This window comes from Callorhinchus milii, unplaced genomic scaffold (assembly GCF_018977255.1).
Source record: "Callorhinchus milii isolate IMCB2004 unplaced genomic scaffold, IMCB_Cmil_1.0 Scaffold9, whole genome shotgun sequence".
NCBI classification, from domain to species: Eukaryota; Metazoa; Chordata; class Chondrichthyes; order Chimaeriformes; family Callorhinchidae; genus Callorhinchus; species Callorhinchus milii.
Genome location: NW_024704750.1, coordinates 20,111,250 through 20,127,886, shown reverse-complemented (window position 1 = coordinate 20,127,886; position 16,637 = coordinate 20,111,250). Strand labels below are relative to the sequence as shown.

General features: G+C 46.2%; 1 protein-coding gene across 1 annotated transcript; it reads right to left on the bottom strand.

Moving 5' to 3' along the window:
• Positions 1–790: 790 nt before the first annotated feature.
• Positions 791–2,408, bottom strand: LOC103187514 (cytochrome P450 1B1). The gene has a single exon (XM_042338068.1). It carries the CDS (start codon positions 2,253–2,255, stop codon positions 837–839), a length of 1,419 nt encoding a protein of 472 aa, XP_042194002.1. The 5' UTR covers positions 2,256–2,408; the 3' UTR covers positions 791–836.
• Between the last annotated feature and the right edge of the window lie 14,229 nt (positions 2,409–16,637).

Here is a 16,637-nt window from a genome sequence, read left to right as displayed (position 1 = left end):
ACTCCCCCCCCACACACACCCACACCCCCCCAACACACACTCCCCCCACACACACCCACACGCCCCAAACACACACTCCCCCCCACACACACACACACACCCAACACACACTCCCCCCCCACACACACCCACACCCCCCCAACACACACTCTCCCCCACACACACCCACACCCCCCCAACACACACTCCCCCCCAACACACACACCCCCCCCACACACACCACACACCCATACAATCCCACACACCCCCCACCCAAAGTCTCTAATTAAATCCTTGTATTTTGAACCAATATCTTAAGTGGGTACTTGGCTGCGGTTGGTTAAGAATATTTCCGTAAGTGATATATATATATATATATATATATATAAAACACACGGGTCTGAGGATCCCTGTGTGTGCGGATGGTTTCGGGAGTGCGGGGCTCTCGCTTCCCGGTGTTTGGGAGCTCTTCGGATCGCAGCGCAGAGGAACAGTGCGAACGCTCCCGTGTTTCGGACGGGAGTGGAGAGTCCAGAGCGGAGCTGCGGTCAGAGAGCCACCGCTCAGTGTGTAATATACACCTGAACATACATATACATATATATATATATATATATATATAACTGCGTTGTGTGAGGAGGGGGTCTGTGTGTGTGTGTCCCCCCTGTCCCTGTTGACTGTCTCTCTCTGTGTGTTGTGTGAGGAGGGGGTCTGTGTGTGTGTGTGTGTGTGTGTGTGTCCCCTGTCCCTGTTGACTGTCTCTCTCTCTCTGTGTGTGTTGTGTGAGGAGGGGGTCTCTGTGTGTGTGTCCCCTGTCCCTGTTGAATGCTTCTCTGTGTGTGTGTGTGGGGGGGGGTTCACGCTGGCGACCCTACCCCACGGTAAGTGTCCCTCAGTCTCACCCGCAGCTTGAAAGGCAGCGGCTTGAGCGACAGACCGTACAGGCAGTCCAGGCTCAGGACGTCCCCGGGGTTCGCCTCGAAGGCGCACTGGTGGATCAGGATGGCCGTGAAGAGGAACATCTGCGTCTTGGCCAACTGGTCCCCGAGGCAGCGGCGCTTCCCGGCCGAGAAGATCATGACGCTGTCGGCCAGGGCGCGGTTCACGCTGCCGTCCGGGTCCAGGAACCGTCCGGGCTCGAAGGTCTCCGGCTCCTTCCACTTGGCCCCGTCGTGGTTGACCGACCACTGGTTCACGAAGACCACCGTGTCCTCGGGCAGGTCGTAGCCGTGGAGGGTGACGCGCGAGGTGGTGGCGTGAGGGATGGTCAGCGGCACGAAGCTGGTGAAGCGGCACACCTCGTGGATGAACGCCTGCAGGTAAGGCAGGCGGCCCCGGTCCCCGGTGCCGGGCAGCCGGCCCCGGCCCACCGCCCGGTCCATCTCCTCCTGCAGCCGGGCTTGGACGTCGGGGTGGCGGATCAGGTGGAAGAGGACCCACCCGAGGGCCGTGGACGTGGTGTCCTGCCCGGCCCCCATCACGTCGTTCACGGTCCCTTCCACGTGCTCCCCGCTGAGCCCGTGCCCCGCCGCCGCCGCCCCGTCCACGACGGCGATGAAGGCGTCGCTCATGTCCCGGGTGCGCCCGGGGACGAAGGTCCGGCGGCGCTGCCCCACTTTGCCGCTGACGAACCCGAAGAACTCCTGGTTGAGCCGCTTGAAGTCCCGGTACAGGGTGCGCACCGGGTTGGGGAACGCCTGGAGCCACGGCATGACGTCCACCAGACTGCCGGCGCCCACCGTCTGCCCGAAGCGCTCGATGCGGCCGAGCAGGTCCCGGAACTCGGCGTCGCCGTGGCCGTAGCGTTGGCCGAAGCACAGGGCGCACAGCACGTTGGCGTTGGCCACCACGATCTCCCGGGACGGGTCGAAGCCGCCGCCGCCGTCGCCGCCGCCGCCGGACCCGCGCGCCCCGAGGCGCAGGAACTCCCGCACCAGGTCGGTGGCCTCCCGGGCGACGTGCTGCTCGAACAGCCGCCCGGTGCGCCCGTCGGCCGCGCAGAACGCCCGGACCGTGGCCTGGGCCATCCGCCGGTGCGCCCGCCACGCGGCCCCGTAGCGCCCGAAGGCCACGCTCCGGCCGCCGGACACCGCCCGGAACGAGGCGAAGTCGGGCCGCCCGGCGAACTGCGCGCTCTGCTTGACCAGCGCCTGCCGGATGGCCGCCTCGCCGTTCAGCACCACGATGTCGTACCGGCCGAGGCGGATCTGGAAGACGTCGCCGTAGCGCCGGGCCATCCTGGCGAAGGTCAGGTGCGGGGAGCGGCCCAGCTGCATGGCGTTGCCCACCAGGGGCCAGGGGAACGGCCCCGGGGGTCTCCGGCCCCGCCTCCTCGCGCACCTGGACCACCTGAAGGCCTCCAGGCAGGCGAGCAGCAGGAAGGAGCAGAGCAGCGCCGGCTCCACCCGGACCGACCACCCCCGGGCATCCCCTTCCTCGCTCAGCCCCAGGGGGTCCATGGCTTTCCCCCGCGGGGGGTGGGGGGTGGGGGGTCGGTTTGCGTCGATGCAAACCTCGGGTTGGTGGTGGTGGTGGTGGGGGGGGGAAAGCTCTGGGTTATGGCTTTGGGATGGGATGGGGGGGGTCTCGGCTCCTCTCACCTTCGCGATGCTGAGCTTCTCTCTTCTCTTTTTGTTTCGCGGGGGGAGGGCGGCGGAGGGGAGGGAGGGGGGGGTTTTTTAAACAAAAATCTTCCAATAAGTTTGTCTTTCTGAATTGCCTCCACTTTACCAAAATAAACTTTTTTTCAACAACAACTCACTGCAAACTTTTTTTTGTCAACTACCACCCCCCCCCCCCCCGCACCCTCCAACCCCGCACCCCACCACCTCCTCCACCCCCTCCTGTTGTCGCTGAGACCAACACCGACTCCTCTGCTGTCCTGACTCCCCGCGTAGGGTTTTTGCGCACAGATTGCAGACTGGAGTCGGTCGGGGCTCACTCCCGATGCGCTCTGGACTCGGACTGGGAAGGTTTCTCTCCATTTAAAGCGCACGGGGGGCCCCCTTTCCTCCCCCCCCACCCCCACACACAGCCCCCTCCTCCTCCCTCTCCTAATTTTCTAACTTCATTCATCCTGTAACGTGGTTTGATTTGAAGCCAATGGGAATAAACGGATCCTGGAGTTGGCAAATTCATTATTGAGTCAAATAGCGAAAGTTCCCTTTTTCCCTTTTGAGATAAGCGGAATTTTTTTTTTTTTGGGGGGGGGGGGGGGGTTTGGGGCTTGGATCTCTCGAAAGAGGAGAGAGAGAGACAGATACCTACTCTTAAAGAGGCAATGCTCGGTTTAGGAAGCCAATGTGCCCAAAGTCGGCAATATACAAGTGAACATCACGAGCCGTGGCTTAAATGCGCCGAAAAGGTTTTCCAAATCATATTCCAAATCTATTCGTTACGGGAAGAGTACTGTAATGAGCGTGGATTTATATAGAGGAGCGCAATCTAAAGTTATCAGCTGGCATTTTTTTTAAAATATATGTATATATAATCAACTGTAAGTCTTGATAGTCTCTGATACATGTAAATTTGGGTACATTCCGGAGACGGGACTCGCAGTGAGTTTAAATGTGTTCGGTGTCACGGTTGTATTCGGGAGGTAGACAGGGTGTGAGTTGGTCAGAGGGTGAAGCTCACAGAGAAATGTAATTGGGGTGGGGGTGTGGGTGGGGGTGTGTGGGGGGGTTCTGTTCAGGACCAGCCAGGGAACCGATGAGTGAGCTATGCAGATTGTCCAACAAAGTCGTGATGCTATTACAATGTCGGATGAGTCGGAAAGGAATGACGATCTTGTCTGAGATAACAGGGGCAGTTATCACGACCCCCTTTGGTCACCCTGTAAATGCCTCACATAACCCGCCCCACAAAGACATGCGGCGGCGGGTCAGCTGCTGCCGTGCCCTCCTTGCCCTTTCCAGTCCATGTTGCTCTGGTGATGTGGTCGCTCACAGTTTAGGGGTTTGGGGGTGGGGGGTAACCTGGGAATCGCACTGAGATTGTAGGAACTCTAAGGTCTTGAACCTCAATGACTACAACACAGAGCAGCAGCCCCCCCCCCCCCCCCCCCCCCCCCCCCCCCCCCCCCCCCCCCACACACACACACACACACACCTCGGTTCCCTATGATCCGAGGTGGAAGAGATCAGGTCTGACCCACTGTTCCCTTAAATGTCGTCCTATTTTACAAATCTCTAACATGGATCAATCGCTTACACACTGGTAACAACCGCAGTTGACAGAGATTGAGGTTGAGACCCCAATGACTGGAGCAGCGGCTGTTGGCTCTCTCTTAGTCCTTTCTCAAATTCAAAGTTCTTCCTCCAATACGATTCCCCAAACTCCACCGTTAATGCTACTTCTAAGGTTTCTGCACAATTACACGGAGTGTTACACACGGAATCAAGGCATTGGGTCCAACTGTTTCATTGCCCCCCTGTTAATACTCCACACAATTCCCCACCCCTCTTATTCCCCTCTCCTATATACTGGACCTCTATTCCCTCAAATCCATGCTCCCGTTGTACCTAAAGAGTTATTTTTAGATTTGTGGACTTAACTGAGACAACTCAAACACACACAGGACTCAGTTAATCAATGTGAAGTGTCCCTACCTGCCCACAATCCCCAACCAACACTATCTGTCAGAAATCAAACTGCATTCTTCCTGGTCATACCATACAGCGTATTTGCCACAAAGTCATTGAGGAAATCCCCCATTATTTCCTCGTTATTCTTCACTATGTTTTTGCACTGATGCAGTCTTATCTGCAATGTCTCATGGCTGAGGGGCCCCTCTGGACGCCCACTGTAATTCCCCGCATGAATGCCTTTCCTGACGATGATACCCACCCAACAACTACCACGGATTTATTGGAAGTTTTACGCTGTGAAGTAAGTCCGGAATGAATGTGGTACACGGGCAGCACATGCTACCACAGTCCAACTGTGATTAAGATTGGACTGGGTTGTGCCAACCCAAACCACACAACATAGTAGTCACTACACCTTTGCTTTAAGGTTCAGGAAATGGTTGTCTATAATATAGCTGGCGTGTTATTGACCCTGTTTAAATGTAAAATTTGAGTAGATCATAGTCAGCAAATCATCTGCCTTTATTTAAAAGAAAAAAAAGAGCTAAATAAACAAGGGCCATTAGTGGAAGGACTAGGTAAATACTAACAATCCTTGTATTCAGCAATTTATCACATTGTCAAACATCTCAAAGCCCTTCACAGGCTTTCCTGTAATTCCTGATTGTCTATTTGTAGACAAACCCAACAGCTAATTTTAACACACAAACAGCCAAGAAATGAATGAACAATTTTACCTGGGAGATTGTTGACCAGCACACTGGGAGGAAATCCTCTTGCTGAAGCGTGCCATGGGATCTTTATTGTCCACCTAAACAGACAAATGAAACCTTGAACATCTCATCCAAAGTAAGGCACATGATAATGCAGCACTCTCCAGCACCAGACAGAAGTGTCAGCCTGGACAGTGAGCTCGAAAACCCAATATAGGGCATAAAACCTTCTGATACAGAGATGAAAGTTCTACCAATTGAGCTGGGTCTGAGCTATAATATTTATAGATAGTAAACCAATGAATAAACACATTATGTTTTCCCTCTGGGACCTGGGTTCGTATGGAATAATAATAATCCTTGCATTTGATATAGCTCCTTATCACGGTTTCGAGGTGTCGCAAAGCGCTTCACAGAATATACTATAAATTAATTATATATTTCATGGGTGAAATGTGGCAGCCAATTGCACGCAACAGTGTCCCACAAAACAGTCGTTGATTGAGTGATCAAATTATTATTATTTATTTATGTATTTATTTATTTATGAAGGGATTATTATCCCCAGAAAATAATCTGTCTATTGACAAACAACCCGGTTCCTACTTACTCCTAGGTAAACAAAAGTGCGTTAAGTAAGGAAACTTGCTTAAGTTTCCTTACTCCACACCCGGGAATCGAACCCGGGTCCTCTCGCTTGCGAGGCAGATCAAAATGATGAGAAGAAATTCTTTTTCTGAGGGTTATAAGGGTCAGTGAATGGGACTGGACATTTTCAGCGCAGCTCTTGGTAAACTATTCATTTGTGTAATTCTATGTTGCTTGGCTGAATTAAATCCAGATCAGTTTGTGGTTGATGACACAACTCTTTCAAATGAGGGTATTGCATATAAAAAGATGAAGTAATATCTTACTCAATTTATTTCAGAGAAATAAAATTACTTTGGTTATGAATCTTGTTACTGACATAATTAAAATTGCGACAATTGGCAACTGATGGTGAAGTAGCTCAGTACACTACTGGTGCTGTAGTGGGTGTTTGGTGTACAGGTGAAGGTTATATACATAAGTAAGGGTATACTCCCAGGTAAGATGATGTACACATGTAAGCCTATATACTCACCTCATACTTGTAATGGGAATAAGTTCTCGCTAGAAGGAACTGTAGTGCCTTCAAAACGTAATCTCAAGTAGTGCTGAAGGAGTAACAGGGTCCAATCGCTTGCCCCTAATAGTTTACATGGATAAGTTCACCATCAAGGACAGGAATATACAGTACGTGCACAATACTACTAAATGTAAAAAAATCATAAGTTATATACCAGAGGTCAAATACAGGCATGGTGAACCAAGACAGTGTAAACAATGTGTGTGTCTTATTAGATACAAAAGTGTTTTTCCTTTACAGTTTTCTCACTTCTCTTGAAAGTGCTGATTTATGCTCAGGTACAACTCCACAAACATCCACCGAGGCTTATCGCCTCTGTGCCATAGCTTCCTGTATTATCAACCGTCTTCTCTGGTAACCTTCCCTGATAATCATCGCCACAATCTCCATAAAGCACTGTTATAATGTGGAAGGTGGGATCCATAAGAAACAACCAGTGCTATAAAACAGGTGGGATCACCTTATCCAAATGTATCCAAACGTACATATTAAATGCACAGAAAGACCAAATGCCAGCCAGTCCAGGGAAATATTGTCGTTTCTCCAGTTCGGACGATATACCTGGTTCAAGCTTATCAATAAAATTTCCATCAGATCACTTGAAACCCAAGTTCTTCAACATCTCATCAAAATATAGCTTCCTGACACTCAGAAAACTTGAATCCCTATATTGTGGAATCTCTCAATGGAAAAAAATACCCTCCTATGATTTGGGGTCAAGAATTGCACATAGGAATCTAGAGGTGACTTGAGCTGGTTAATCTCATAGACATGGACACAAATTCCACTATTGGCCCTAGTTTCTGCTAGTGGGTCATTGATTTTCTGGTGTAGGTTAAGCTTCTCAGCTCACTTAACTTGAGGAGGCACTACTGTATAATACAACAACTTGCATTTATATAACGTCTTGGAGCATTTAACAGTGGCAGAGCCTGACGCCGAGCCAGGGGAGGAGGTGACCATAAGCACGGTTGAAGAGGAAGGTCTTCAGTCGTGATCTAAAAGAAGGTGCAAGGTGGAGGGATTGGGGGAGAGAATTCCAAAGCTTCAGGGAATAGTATCACTACAATATGATTTACATTTATATTGCACCTTCCATGTCAGGAAGGCATCTCAAAACACTGTCCTTTAACTTCATCCCAAACGTATCAAAGGTGTTTAGCAGAAAGTGAGGAGGTTTCTGCACCATATGATTGTTGCAAGCTGGCTCTATGCCACCACTCACAGGGTGAGAGCTCCCGTGAAATCCAGCTCCAGAAATCCAGAGATCGATGGGAAAGTCAGCTCAACCTGCTGCTGTCATACAGCATCCTATGCCAAGCTACAAAGCAACAGTGGGTGTTGGACACCTGGGACACCAGTATCTCTCCTCCAATTGTGCTGATGAGTTTTGAACTCTTTCTCATAAACCCTAAACTTTGCAGAACTTCATGTGAAATTCCTGAGGGTGGGGGAGAGAAGTTACCATGGGTCATGCTTTACTTCTACCGGCAACCAGTTTCAGAGTTCACATTCATGGGGAGAGAAAATGGGGAGAACATGTAAAAAAAAATAACAAATTTTAAACCTGTAATACTATGGATTTGCAGTTGTCATACTCGGGAACGATAACTCAGCTCAGCTGGAGCCCCCGTGCCTCTTGACAGCACTTTAAGCCATGAGTGGCAATGACTCCACAGCTAGTAATTGAAGGAGAGGCTGAAAAATAAAAGAGAGAAAGCAGCCTAAATCTTCATAGCAAAACTAGATTTTATAACGTTCTGCAAGAATAAAGCAAGTACAGAAATTATTAAGGTGCAACTGGATATCTGGAGAGATGTATGTGCGTGAGAGTTGGCTTGCCAGACTGAGGACAAGCCGGAAGATTGATGAACTTAACCTTCGGTCTTGTCCCTACACAATCCAGCACGCACACACATCCATTACTTAAATCCCTTCTCTCTTTGGGGACTCGCTCTTCAATCTGTCTGATTTTTCACTGCTTAAGTTTCTCTTTACCTCATTCTCTCTAAAAAGGGTCTTACAACAAACGTAGGAATGGGGGGGTGATGAAATAATGCAGGTTTATTCTACTCCGTGGTTCCACATGGCACATTTATTGCTTGGGGCTAAGTTTGATGGATTTGTTCTGTGCACTTATGGATAAATAGAATGCAATATTAAATTATAAATAACAATATTAGAAATACTAACTTAAATGACACTTTTAAAATTGTATTACATTTATTCATAAGCATATGGACACGATTGCTGTGTAGACTGGTGAATTGCACAAATTCATTAGAATAAAATATTCCCCTCATTTTTTCAAAGAATGTTGAAATTCTCTGCAGCAGTTATTCTGCAAACCTTGAACACATTTGATGTATATTAACCCCAGAGGGGGGGTGATCTTGTTAATATTTATTTATCTCACTTACAAACCACTGTATTAGAACCTCGACTTTAATCACTGGGTCCATCCTCACACTTTAAAGAAACTTTGTGAAATTATTATAATTGATTTTAATATCCACTTATTTAACAGCTCTATTGATTTTATCTGGTGATATGTGTACTCATCAAGGCAAAGGATATTCACACTGAGGAACAGAACATTTTGTGTTATTCTTTGCCCAGGTCCCTCCTTGAAGCCATCTATCCTAATTATAATTCTGAGTTCTTTCCCCCTATTTCTGAACCCTTTTCTCCAGATGTGCTTATCTAATTCTCTTTTAAATATCCCTAATAGACTCTGTTCCAAAAGCCACTGCTGGCAATTCATTCCTTGTTCTCACGACTCTCTCGTATTCTTCATAAGTTTTCCCGGTCACACTATAACCTTAAATCCATTCTCTCATCGAGGAAACACATACCAGCAGTTCATGACATTTATTAGCTCAAACCATTTCATTATCTTAAATTCTTCTGTCATATCGTACCTCAACCTTCTCTGTTCTAACAGAGTCCTAACCTCCCCAGCCTTTTACTTGTAGCTATAATCTTTCACCTCCTCGTGAATCTGTGTAACATCCTTTTCATAGCTCTATCATAGCAAATCTCTTCAATAATGTAGCAGTAAATATTACAAGTGGAGCTTAACCTGAATTTTATAAAGATTCATCATCACTTTCTTACTTTTGTCACTTTTAACAGCATTAGTATCAGCATCAGTTGTTCCCAGCTCAGGTATAATACAGGTATCAAATGCAAGGACGACTATTATTATTAGGTTACATACAGAGGCACAGCTCAGCTTCCCAAAATGTGCTGCAATCTAATCGTAAGTAACGGATCAAATACATATTTTTCATATTTTTGGAATTTTGAATACAGCAAAGATTATGAATCAAAATAAGTAACTGCATCTTTCAATTACCAGTAATGTCTGGAGGTGCCCTTTTAAGAGCCAAAAAGTCTTTCCTGTGAGCCTTTACCAGAGCCCCAAGGAACTGAAGAAAGCGACTACTGTATGTGTTGAAACCGCAGGAATCAGCAGAGCTAACCTGAGAGGCAAAAGCAAACAGCCAACTTGGCTGAGTCACGAATCGCATAGCTCTAGAGAAGGTTCTGGGTAAGCTATCCGGCTGCTGAGATCTTGAGGTGATGAACTGCTCCATCAGAGGTTTGAGGTGTGACCGCCTGGCAGATTTAATGCTTTATGCTGGTACTGCAGTCATTTCTGTAGCAAGAAGGAGTCTTGCCTTCAAGTTCCTTATAAATCCTTACTTATACGTGTGTCAGGTAACAACAATAACAACAAGATTACATTTGTATAGGTACTGCAGTACAGGTACAGCAAACTTCCAGTTTATTTCTTGAGATTTCAGTTCATACTCCGTCAAAAGTGAAACAAATATTTAATAATACAATAAGTAATTCACATGTCAGAATTGTTTTATTATTGTAATACTTACAAACAGCAACAAAAAACAGAAAACACTATTTAAATTGATATTAAAGACCTAAACATTTAAATTCTGCTCACACTGACCAATCCCTAGCTTTCTAGCTTTCAGTTTACATTTTATTTAACTAATCCATTCTTATTCCAGCTTTTCCGACATTGCAATGAAGTTTAAAATACTCCCCAACCCTAACATGCTTTAAAGGCCATTTTTTCAGCAACTCAAAAGCCTGATGACCTGGGAGTGCTAATTGGGCAACCTAGAGGGAGTTTAACTCTGCGTCTAACTCGTGCTGTAAGTGCCCTGGGAGCACTAAAAGTATTGAGGAATTTATTCTGTTCAGGACTGAAGCAGCTTCCAATTTGCACAAAATAGTTTGGGTCCTGATGTAGCAAAGAATGTCAGTCATTGGCCCCAGCTCATGACATGGAAATTGTGGATGCACTAGCACAAACCCAACGCATGGTGGCAATACGCCTCAGTGCTAATTGTAGGTCACAATATCACCTACAATCCTGAGAAAGGTATAGATGCAGAGGGTCTTTGGGCCCATTTGACCTTTTCAGAATACCAACTCTACCATCATTCCCTTCCCCAAGCTGTTCCCCAGGTACCACATTCCAAACGCTGGTCCTTGTGTGTCAGCCTGTGGCAGCACTGTCGCCTCAGAGTCAGAACATTGTGGGTTCGAGCCCCCATGTCAGGACTTGCAATCAGAAAGTCTAAGCTAACACTCCAATGCAGCGCTGGGGGTGCATTGCATTGTCAGAGGTGCCGTCCTTTAGATGACAGGTGAAGCCGAGGTCACATCTGCCAGTTCAGGTGGACTTAAAGATCCCATGGCACTATTCGCCGTGGCGAACAATCAATTGGTCACTCACTTCATGGCTGTTTGTGGGACACTGCTGTGCGCAAACTGGGAAGAACCTTGTTTCACCCACAAAATACACAGTCAATCCACGTTACTGTATATCTTGTGAAATGCTTTCAGATGTCTCAACGATGTGATAAGGCACTATATCAAATGCTAGGAATATTAATATTTGTTATAAAATTATTATTATAAAATTATCAGAAGGAATGCAATGTGTTTCTCTACTGGGAAGAGATGCAAGATTAGAATGGAGACATTGGGCACTTCAATCAATTGCCATGCTGCCCTTTCACCTCTGTGGCTTGATTTCACAGCCAGACTGGATTGCTGGGAGATGAAAGTCTCCTCTTTACTTGTTCGAGGGGACCTATATGAAATATATCACAGGCGAGGATTATTATTGTTATGTTTTCTCTTCCATTCTCTAATTATCTCATTTATATTGTGTTAAACTCTAAATGTTTCCTTTTTCCCTACATTGTCTAACATGTTTTTTCTAGCTTTAAAATTAAGCTTAAAACAGTCACTTAACCATTCTTCTTTCTCCCATTCCAGAATTGGGAGCAACTTCCAAAATAATTTGGTTTAATTGTAACTCATTTTAAATATAAAAACATCTCAAAGGGCTTAAGATAGTTATGTTAAAGTGCAGGGAATGTTATAGAGGCAAATGCAGCAGGCAACCAGCATCAGCAATGCCCCATAAACAATAAAATAAGCAGCCAATTAATCTGCAAAGTTTGGCTTGGAGAATGGGTTTCAAAGGAAGAGCCACAAACGTACTCTCATTTTTCAGAGCATTGCACCAGTAAATAAGTTTGTGTCAAACTGCAGATTAAAAAAAATATTTTTCTCCAAAATATTTCCCTTGGTGAATTAAAAGGCACTATCCAGTCCAGCACTAGGTCATACAAACTAAAATTACAGGTGCAAATTTTGTGCTGAACTCAGCAGAGTAACAGTTAGGGAGCTAAAATTGGCCTCAGTTCTTCTGACTGGGGAGTAGAAAATCAGCCAGGCTTCCTATTGCTGATTGCTATCCAGTAATCCTTGCTGGGAGGAAAGCATGTGGGGACATTGGTTAAAGACAGAATTAAGCATGGCTATGAGATCTATGCCCCCTACCCCCCATCATTTAGTCTGCCAGACTATACTCAATAGAGGCTATGGGAGAAAATTAAAAAAGAAATATTGACATACAAGGGGATACAACCTTAAAATCAGAACTAAGAAGTTACAATTGATGTTAGGAAGAATTCCATCACAGAGACTGTGAAGATATCACAAGTTTGGATTGGATGAAGAAACAAAGCTCTTTGGCCCATTTGATCTCATTTTTCCAGAATGCCTATACTACCATCTTCCCCAATACAGCATCAAGTTAGTTTTTTTTAAAAGAAGTCCAAGTGCTGGCCTTAATCATCCTCCCTGGCAGCCTGTTCCAGTCATTAATTAACCTCTGGGTAAAGAAATACTTCCTGGTGTCTGTCCCAAAAATGGGAGGAGTATTGGAATTAAAAGATCTGTTAAAATCTAATAAACTGAATGGTCTCCAGTTGTTCTTATTTTTCTAAGGCTCCGCTCGAGAAAAAAGCCCAACTCTGGGATTCAAAAAAAGCAACTAATTTTTAATGAAAAATAAATAAGTAAGAATTTAGTCAGGAGATCAGTTTTTAGCAAGAGTTCCCAAGTAATATAATTGATACAGCTCTAGATCCTGGGATGGTCAGTCAGTGACACTGCACAATTAGATGCTGGTAGCATTCAGACTAGAATACATTTCTGTTTTGTGTAAACTCTGTGGAGTCAGTGAACGTTGCTTCATCTAAGAGTAAGAATTCTTCTGTTTACTTTAAACTTCTTTATATGGGAAAGCATAGTTCTTATGAACATGTCACTTTCTGGTTTTATACAGCACAGAACAGTTGATGTTGGATCAGAATACAATTTTTAATCTGAGTGGAGCACATAGCTGAACCCATAAAGATTGGTGGAAAGAACCAATGAACAAATATTTGATCACATTATTTCTTGGATTTTTTTTAACACTTAGTGGGTACAATAATTTTTCTAATTTTCTCCCCACTGTCTTTCTACTTCTGGTTTGTTCTCCCCTTGCTGGGGTGCTAGGCAGTGAAGGATTTGCACCCAAACTGCGGGCTGGAATCAACAGTGGAGGAGGTGGGAAGATGACCAAAGGCACGTTCGAAGAGGCAGGTCTTGTGATAGCTCTTGAAGGAGGTAAGGGAGGGGGCAAGGTGAAGGGACTCCGGGATGGAGTTCCAGAGGCTACAGGCAGAAAGCCCAACTTCTGATGGTGGAGTGGGCAGGGTGTGGGACAGGGAGTAGGCGAGTACCCATCGAGTGGAGAGAGTAGACAGGTTGGGAAAGTTTAAGTGGGTCACAGAGGTAGGGAGGAGCAAGACTGTGGAGGACTTCAAAGGTGAGGGCAAGGATCCTGAACTCGATCTTCAAGGCTAGGGGATTGGGAATCCAGTGAAGACTGACAAGGATGGGGGTGATCGGCTCACTGAGCTTAGTGTGAGAAATGACATGAGCTGCAGAATTCTTAATAATCTGTAGCTTGTGGAAACAAGAGTTGGGAAGTCTGGCGAGCAAGGAGTTAACATAGTCCAGCCTGGACGTAATGAAAACATGGATAAAAGTCTCAGTAGCCTGAGGGGCGAGGTAGTGGAGGCAGGTAATGTTGCAGAGGTGGGGGAAGGCAGAACGGGTCATGACACAGATATGGGTTCCTCATCCTCACCTACAAGGCCATTCACGGCCTTGCTCCCTTCTACCTCTCTGACCTACTATCCCCCTACTTACCTGCCCATACCCTCCGTCCTCTGGCTCCGGTCTGCTCCACATCCCCCGCCCCAACCGCCTACCATCGGTGGCCGGGCCTTCAGCCTCTCAGCCCCGAGGCTCTGGAACTCTATCCCCAGTGCCTTCGCTTTGCTTCCTCCCTTTCCTCCTTCAAGGCCGGTCTCAAGACCTTTCTCTTTGACCGAGCCTTCAGCTCCCCTCTCGACTCTCTACCCCCTCCTCGCTCCCTCCCTTCCCTCCCCTCACCCTGACCATTTCCCCCTTACTCGGGTCCTGACCCAACTGAACAGCGCCTTGGGACGTCCTCCCGACGTGAAAGGCGCTCTATAAATGGAATCTTGTTGTTGTTGTAAAAGACAGGGGGTCAAAAAAGACTAGGTAGAGGATTGGGGCATGAGGGGATCAGAGAACTAGGAGAGTGTTACTCACTCTGTCGGTCACATAAGAATGTCAACTTGGATGAGATATTGGAGAGTGACTGGGACCTATGGAACCCTACCGCAGTAAGAGTTAGTGGCTTCAGGGGAAGGCAGAAATGAAGAAATAATTGGCAAAAACAAACTTATACATAAATCTTTTTCCCAGTACATATTTGTTTTGGAAAATAACTCATGCAGAACCCTTGGAAAAATAAATGAATGGGAGTTCTTTAGTTAGAATCCCTGTCTCAACAGTACTATTCAGATATAAATGTGCTTGTTTCAATGGATGGGAGTGGAATGAACAAAACAATTTAGGAAGGGGAGATAGAGCTCATATCTTGTATTAGTCACACTCACTTTCTTGACAATAAACCAAGGGTTAGCTGTAGCAGCATACATGGTAAATGCATCTTGTGTTATTTACTAAGTACACAAAGGAACCAACTTGAAACAGAGGGCAAACTAGAGAAGGGAAAGGTAAACAGGATACCAGACTTATTGGGATTGCTGAATTCTGCAAGAGCCTGGAAAGGACTCAACAGAACGACAGTGAATGTCAAATGTCAACACCTTGGCTGGTAGTAGAAAAATAACAGTAACTGGACTCCAGCAGGCAGAAATAAAACAACGTTCTCACGCTGGAGTCACGCATGGACCTTGATGGGCCACTGCTGTTGGAAAGAATGAGTAAATGGTGATGGACATTAAACTGAGAGTGTGGGAGCAATATCCTCCTACCAAATAAAGAAACTCCACCTTGGTTTCCAAGTGTGGAAAATTGCTTAAAAAAAAGCAGGATTCTTCTGTTGCTGATATGGTCAGCAAAAGATCTTGGCCCTTTTTAACAGCCTGTTTTGCAGCTGCCTTGTAGCCATCTAAAAGTCATAAGTTCCCCAACAAAATGCACAGTCAAACCACATTACAGTAAATCCTGTCAAGTGCTTTGAGATGTCTTGATGACGTGATAAGGCACTTTATCAAATCAATGGATCATTATTATTATTAAGATCCCTTCTGTGTACGATCACAGAGACTGTGCTTCAGAACTACTCTAGTTTTGGAAAAGAAATTCCTGAATTTCAAGGAGCTTATTTTTAAATCGCCTCCACAAAACATGTTTCACTTACCATTCCTTGTAACTCAGAATCTCACTGGTTCTCCCATTTTGAAGCACAACTGCATACGTTGTTCTAATGTACATCTAATCTAAACACTGAGCGTACAATTCTGGTGGATACAACATATAAATTATTCCACTGCACTGGACTAAGGATTCTTAATTCACAGGATTTACGTAATAATAATCCTTAACCTAGAAAGGCAAAGGATAAATGGTGTAAATGTAAATGGAATACTCTCCCTCAATCCCTCCGCCTTGCCCCTTATCTCCTCTTTTTTCAAGTCCTGTCTGAAAAGTTTCCTCTTCGACTATGCTTACGGCAACTCAGCCCAGCTCAGAGTCGGGTTCTCTCACTGTTAACAACAACAACAAGATTACATTTGTATAGTGCCTTTCAAGTTGAGAGGATGTCCCAAGCCGCTGGACAGAGTACAGCATTTCAGATCCGAGCTGGGGTTGGGGGGGTAAGGGAGGGAAGGGGAAGAGGGGTGGCCAATGGCATGGTCGAAGAGGAGGGTCTTGAGGCGGGACTTGAAGGCGGCTAAGGAGGGGGCGAAGCGGAGTGACTTGTGGAACCTGTGGAGGGAGGAGTTGGGAAGGCTGACAAGCAGGCGTTTGCATAGTCAAGCCTGGAGGTGATGAAGGCATGAACAAGAGTTTCAGCGGCCTGAGGGGTGAGGTAGTGGTGGAGTCGGGCGTTGTTACGGAGGTGAGGGAAGGCAGAGCGGGTCATGGCTTGAATGTGGGGGAGAAAAAACAGTTGAGGGTCGAAGAAGACACCTAGGTTCCTGACTGGCTTGGTGAGTTGTAGTGTGCAACCATGGAGGTTGATGTTGCCGGAGCCTGAGGTGCAGAGCACTCTAAGACGCTACCTTGAGTGGAAGGAGCTATATAAGTTGTTGATGTAAACAATTTAACTGTGGTCACAGAACTGAGAAACAAGGAATTCAAAATTAATCAAAGCAGATTAGAAATATTTTGAAAATTCCGCACCAAGTAGAACAGACTTCCACCAGCAGTTAATGCTATCAATTAACTCTTTTTAAAAAAGTGGGC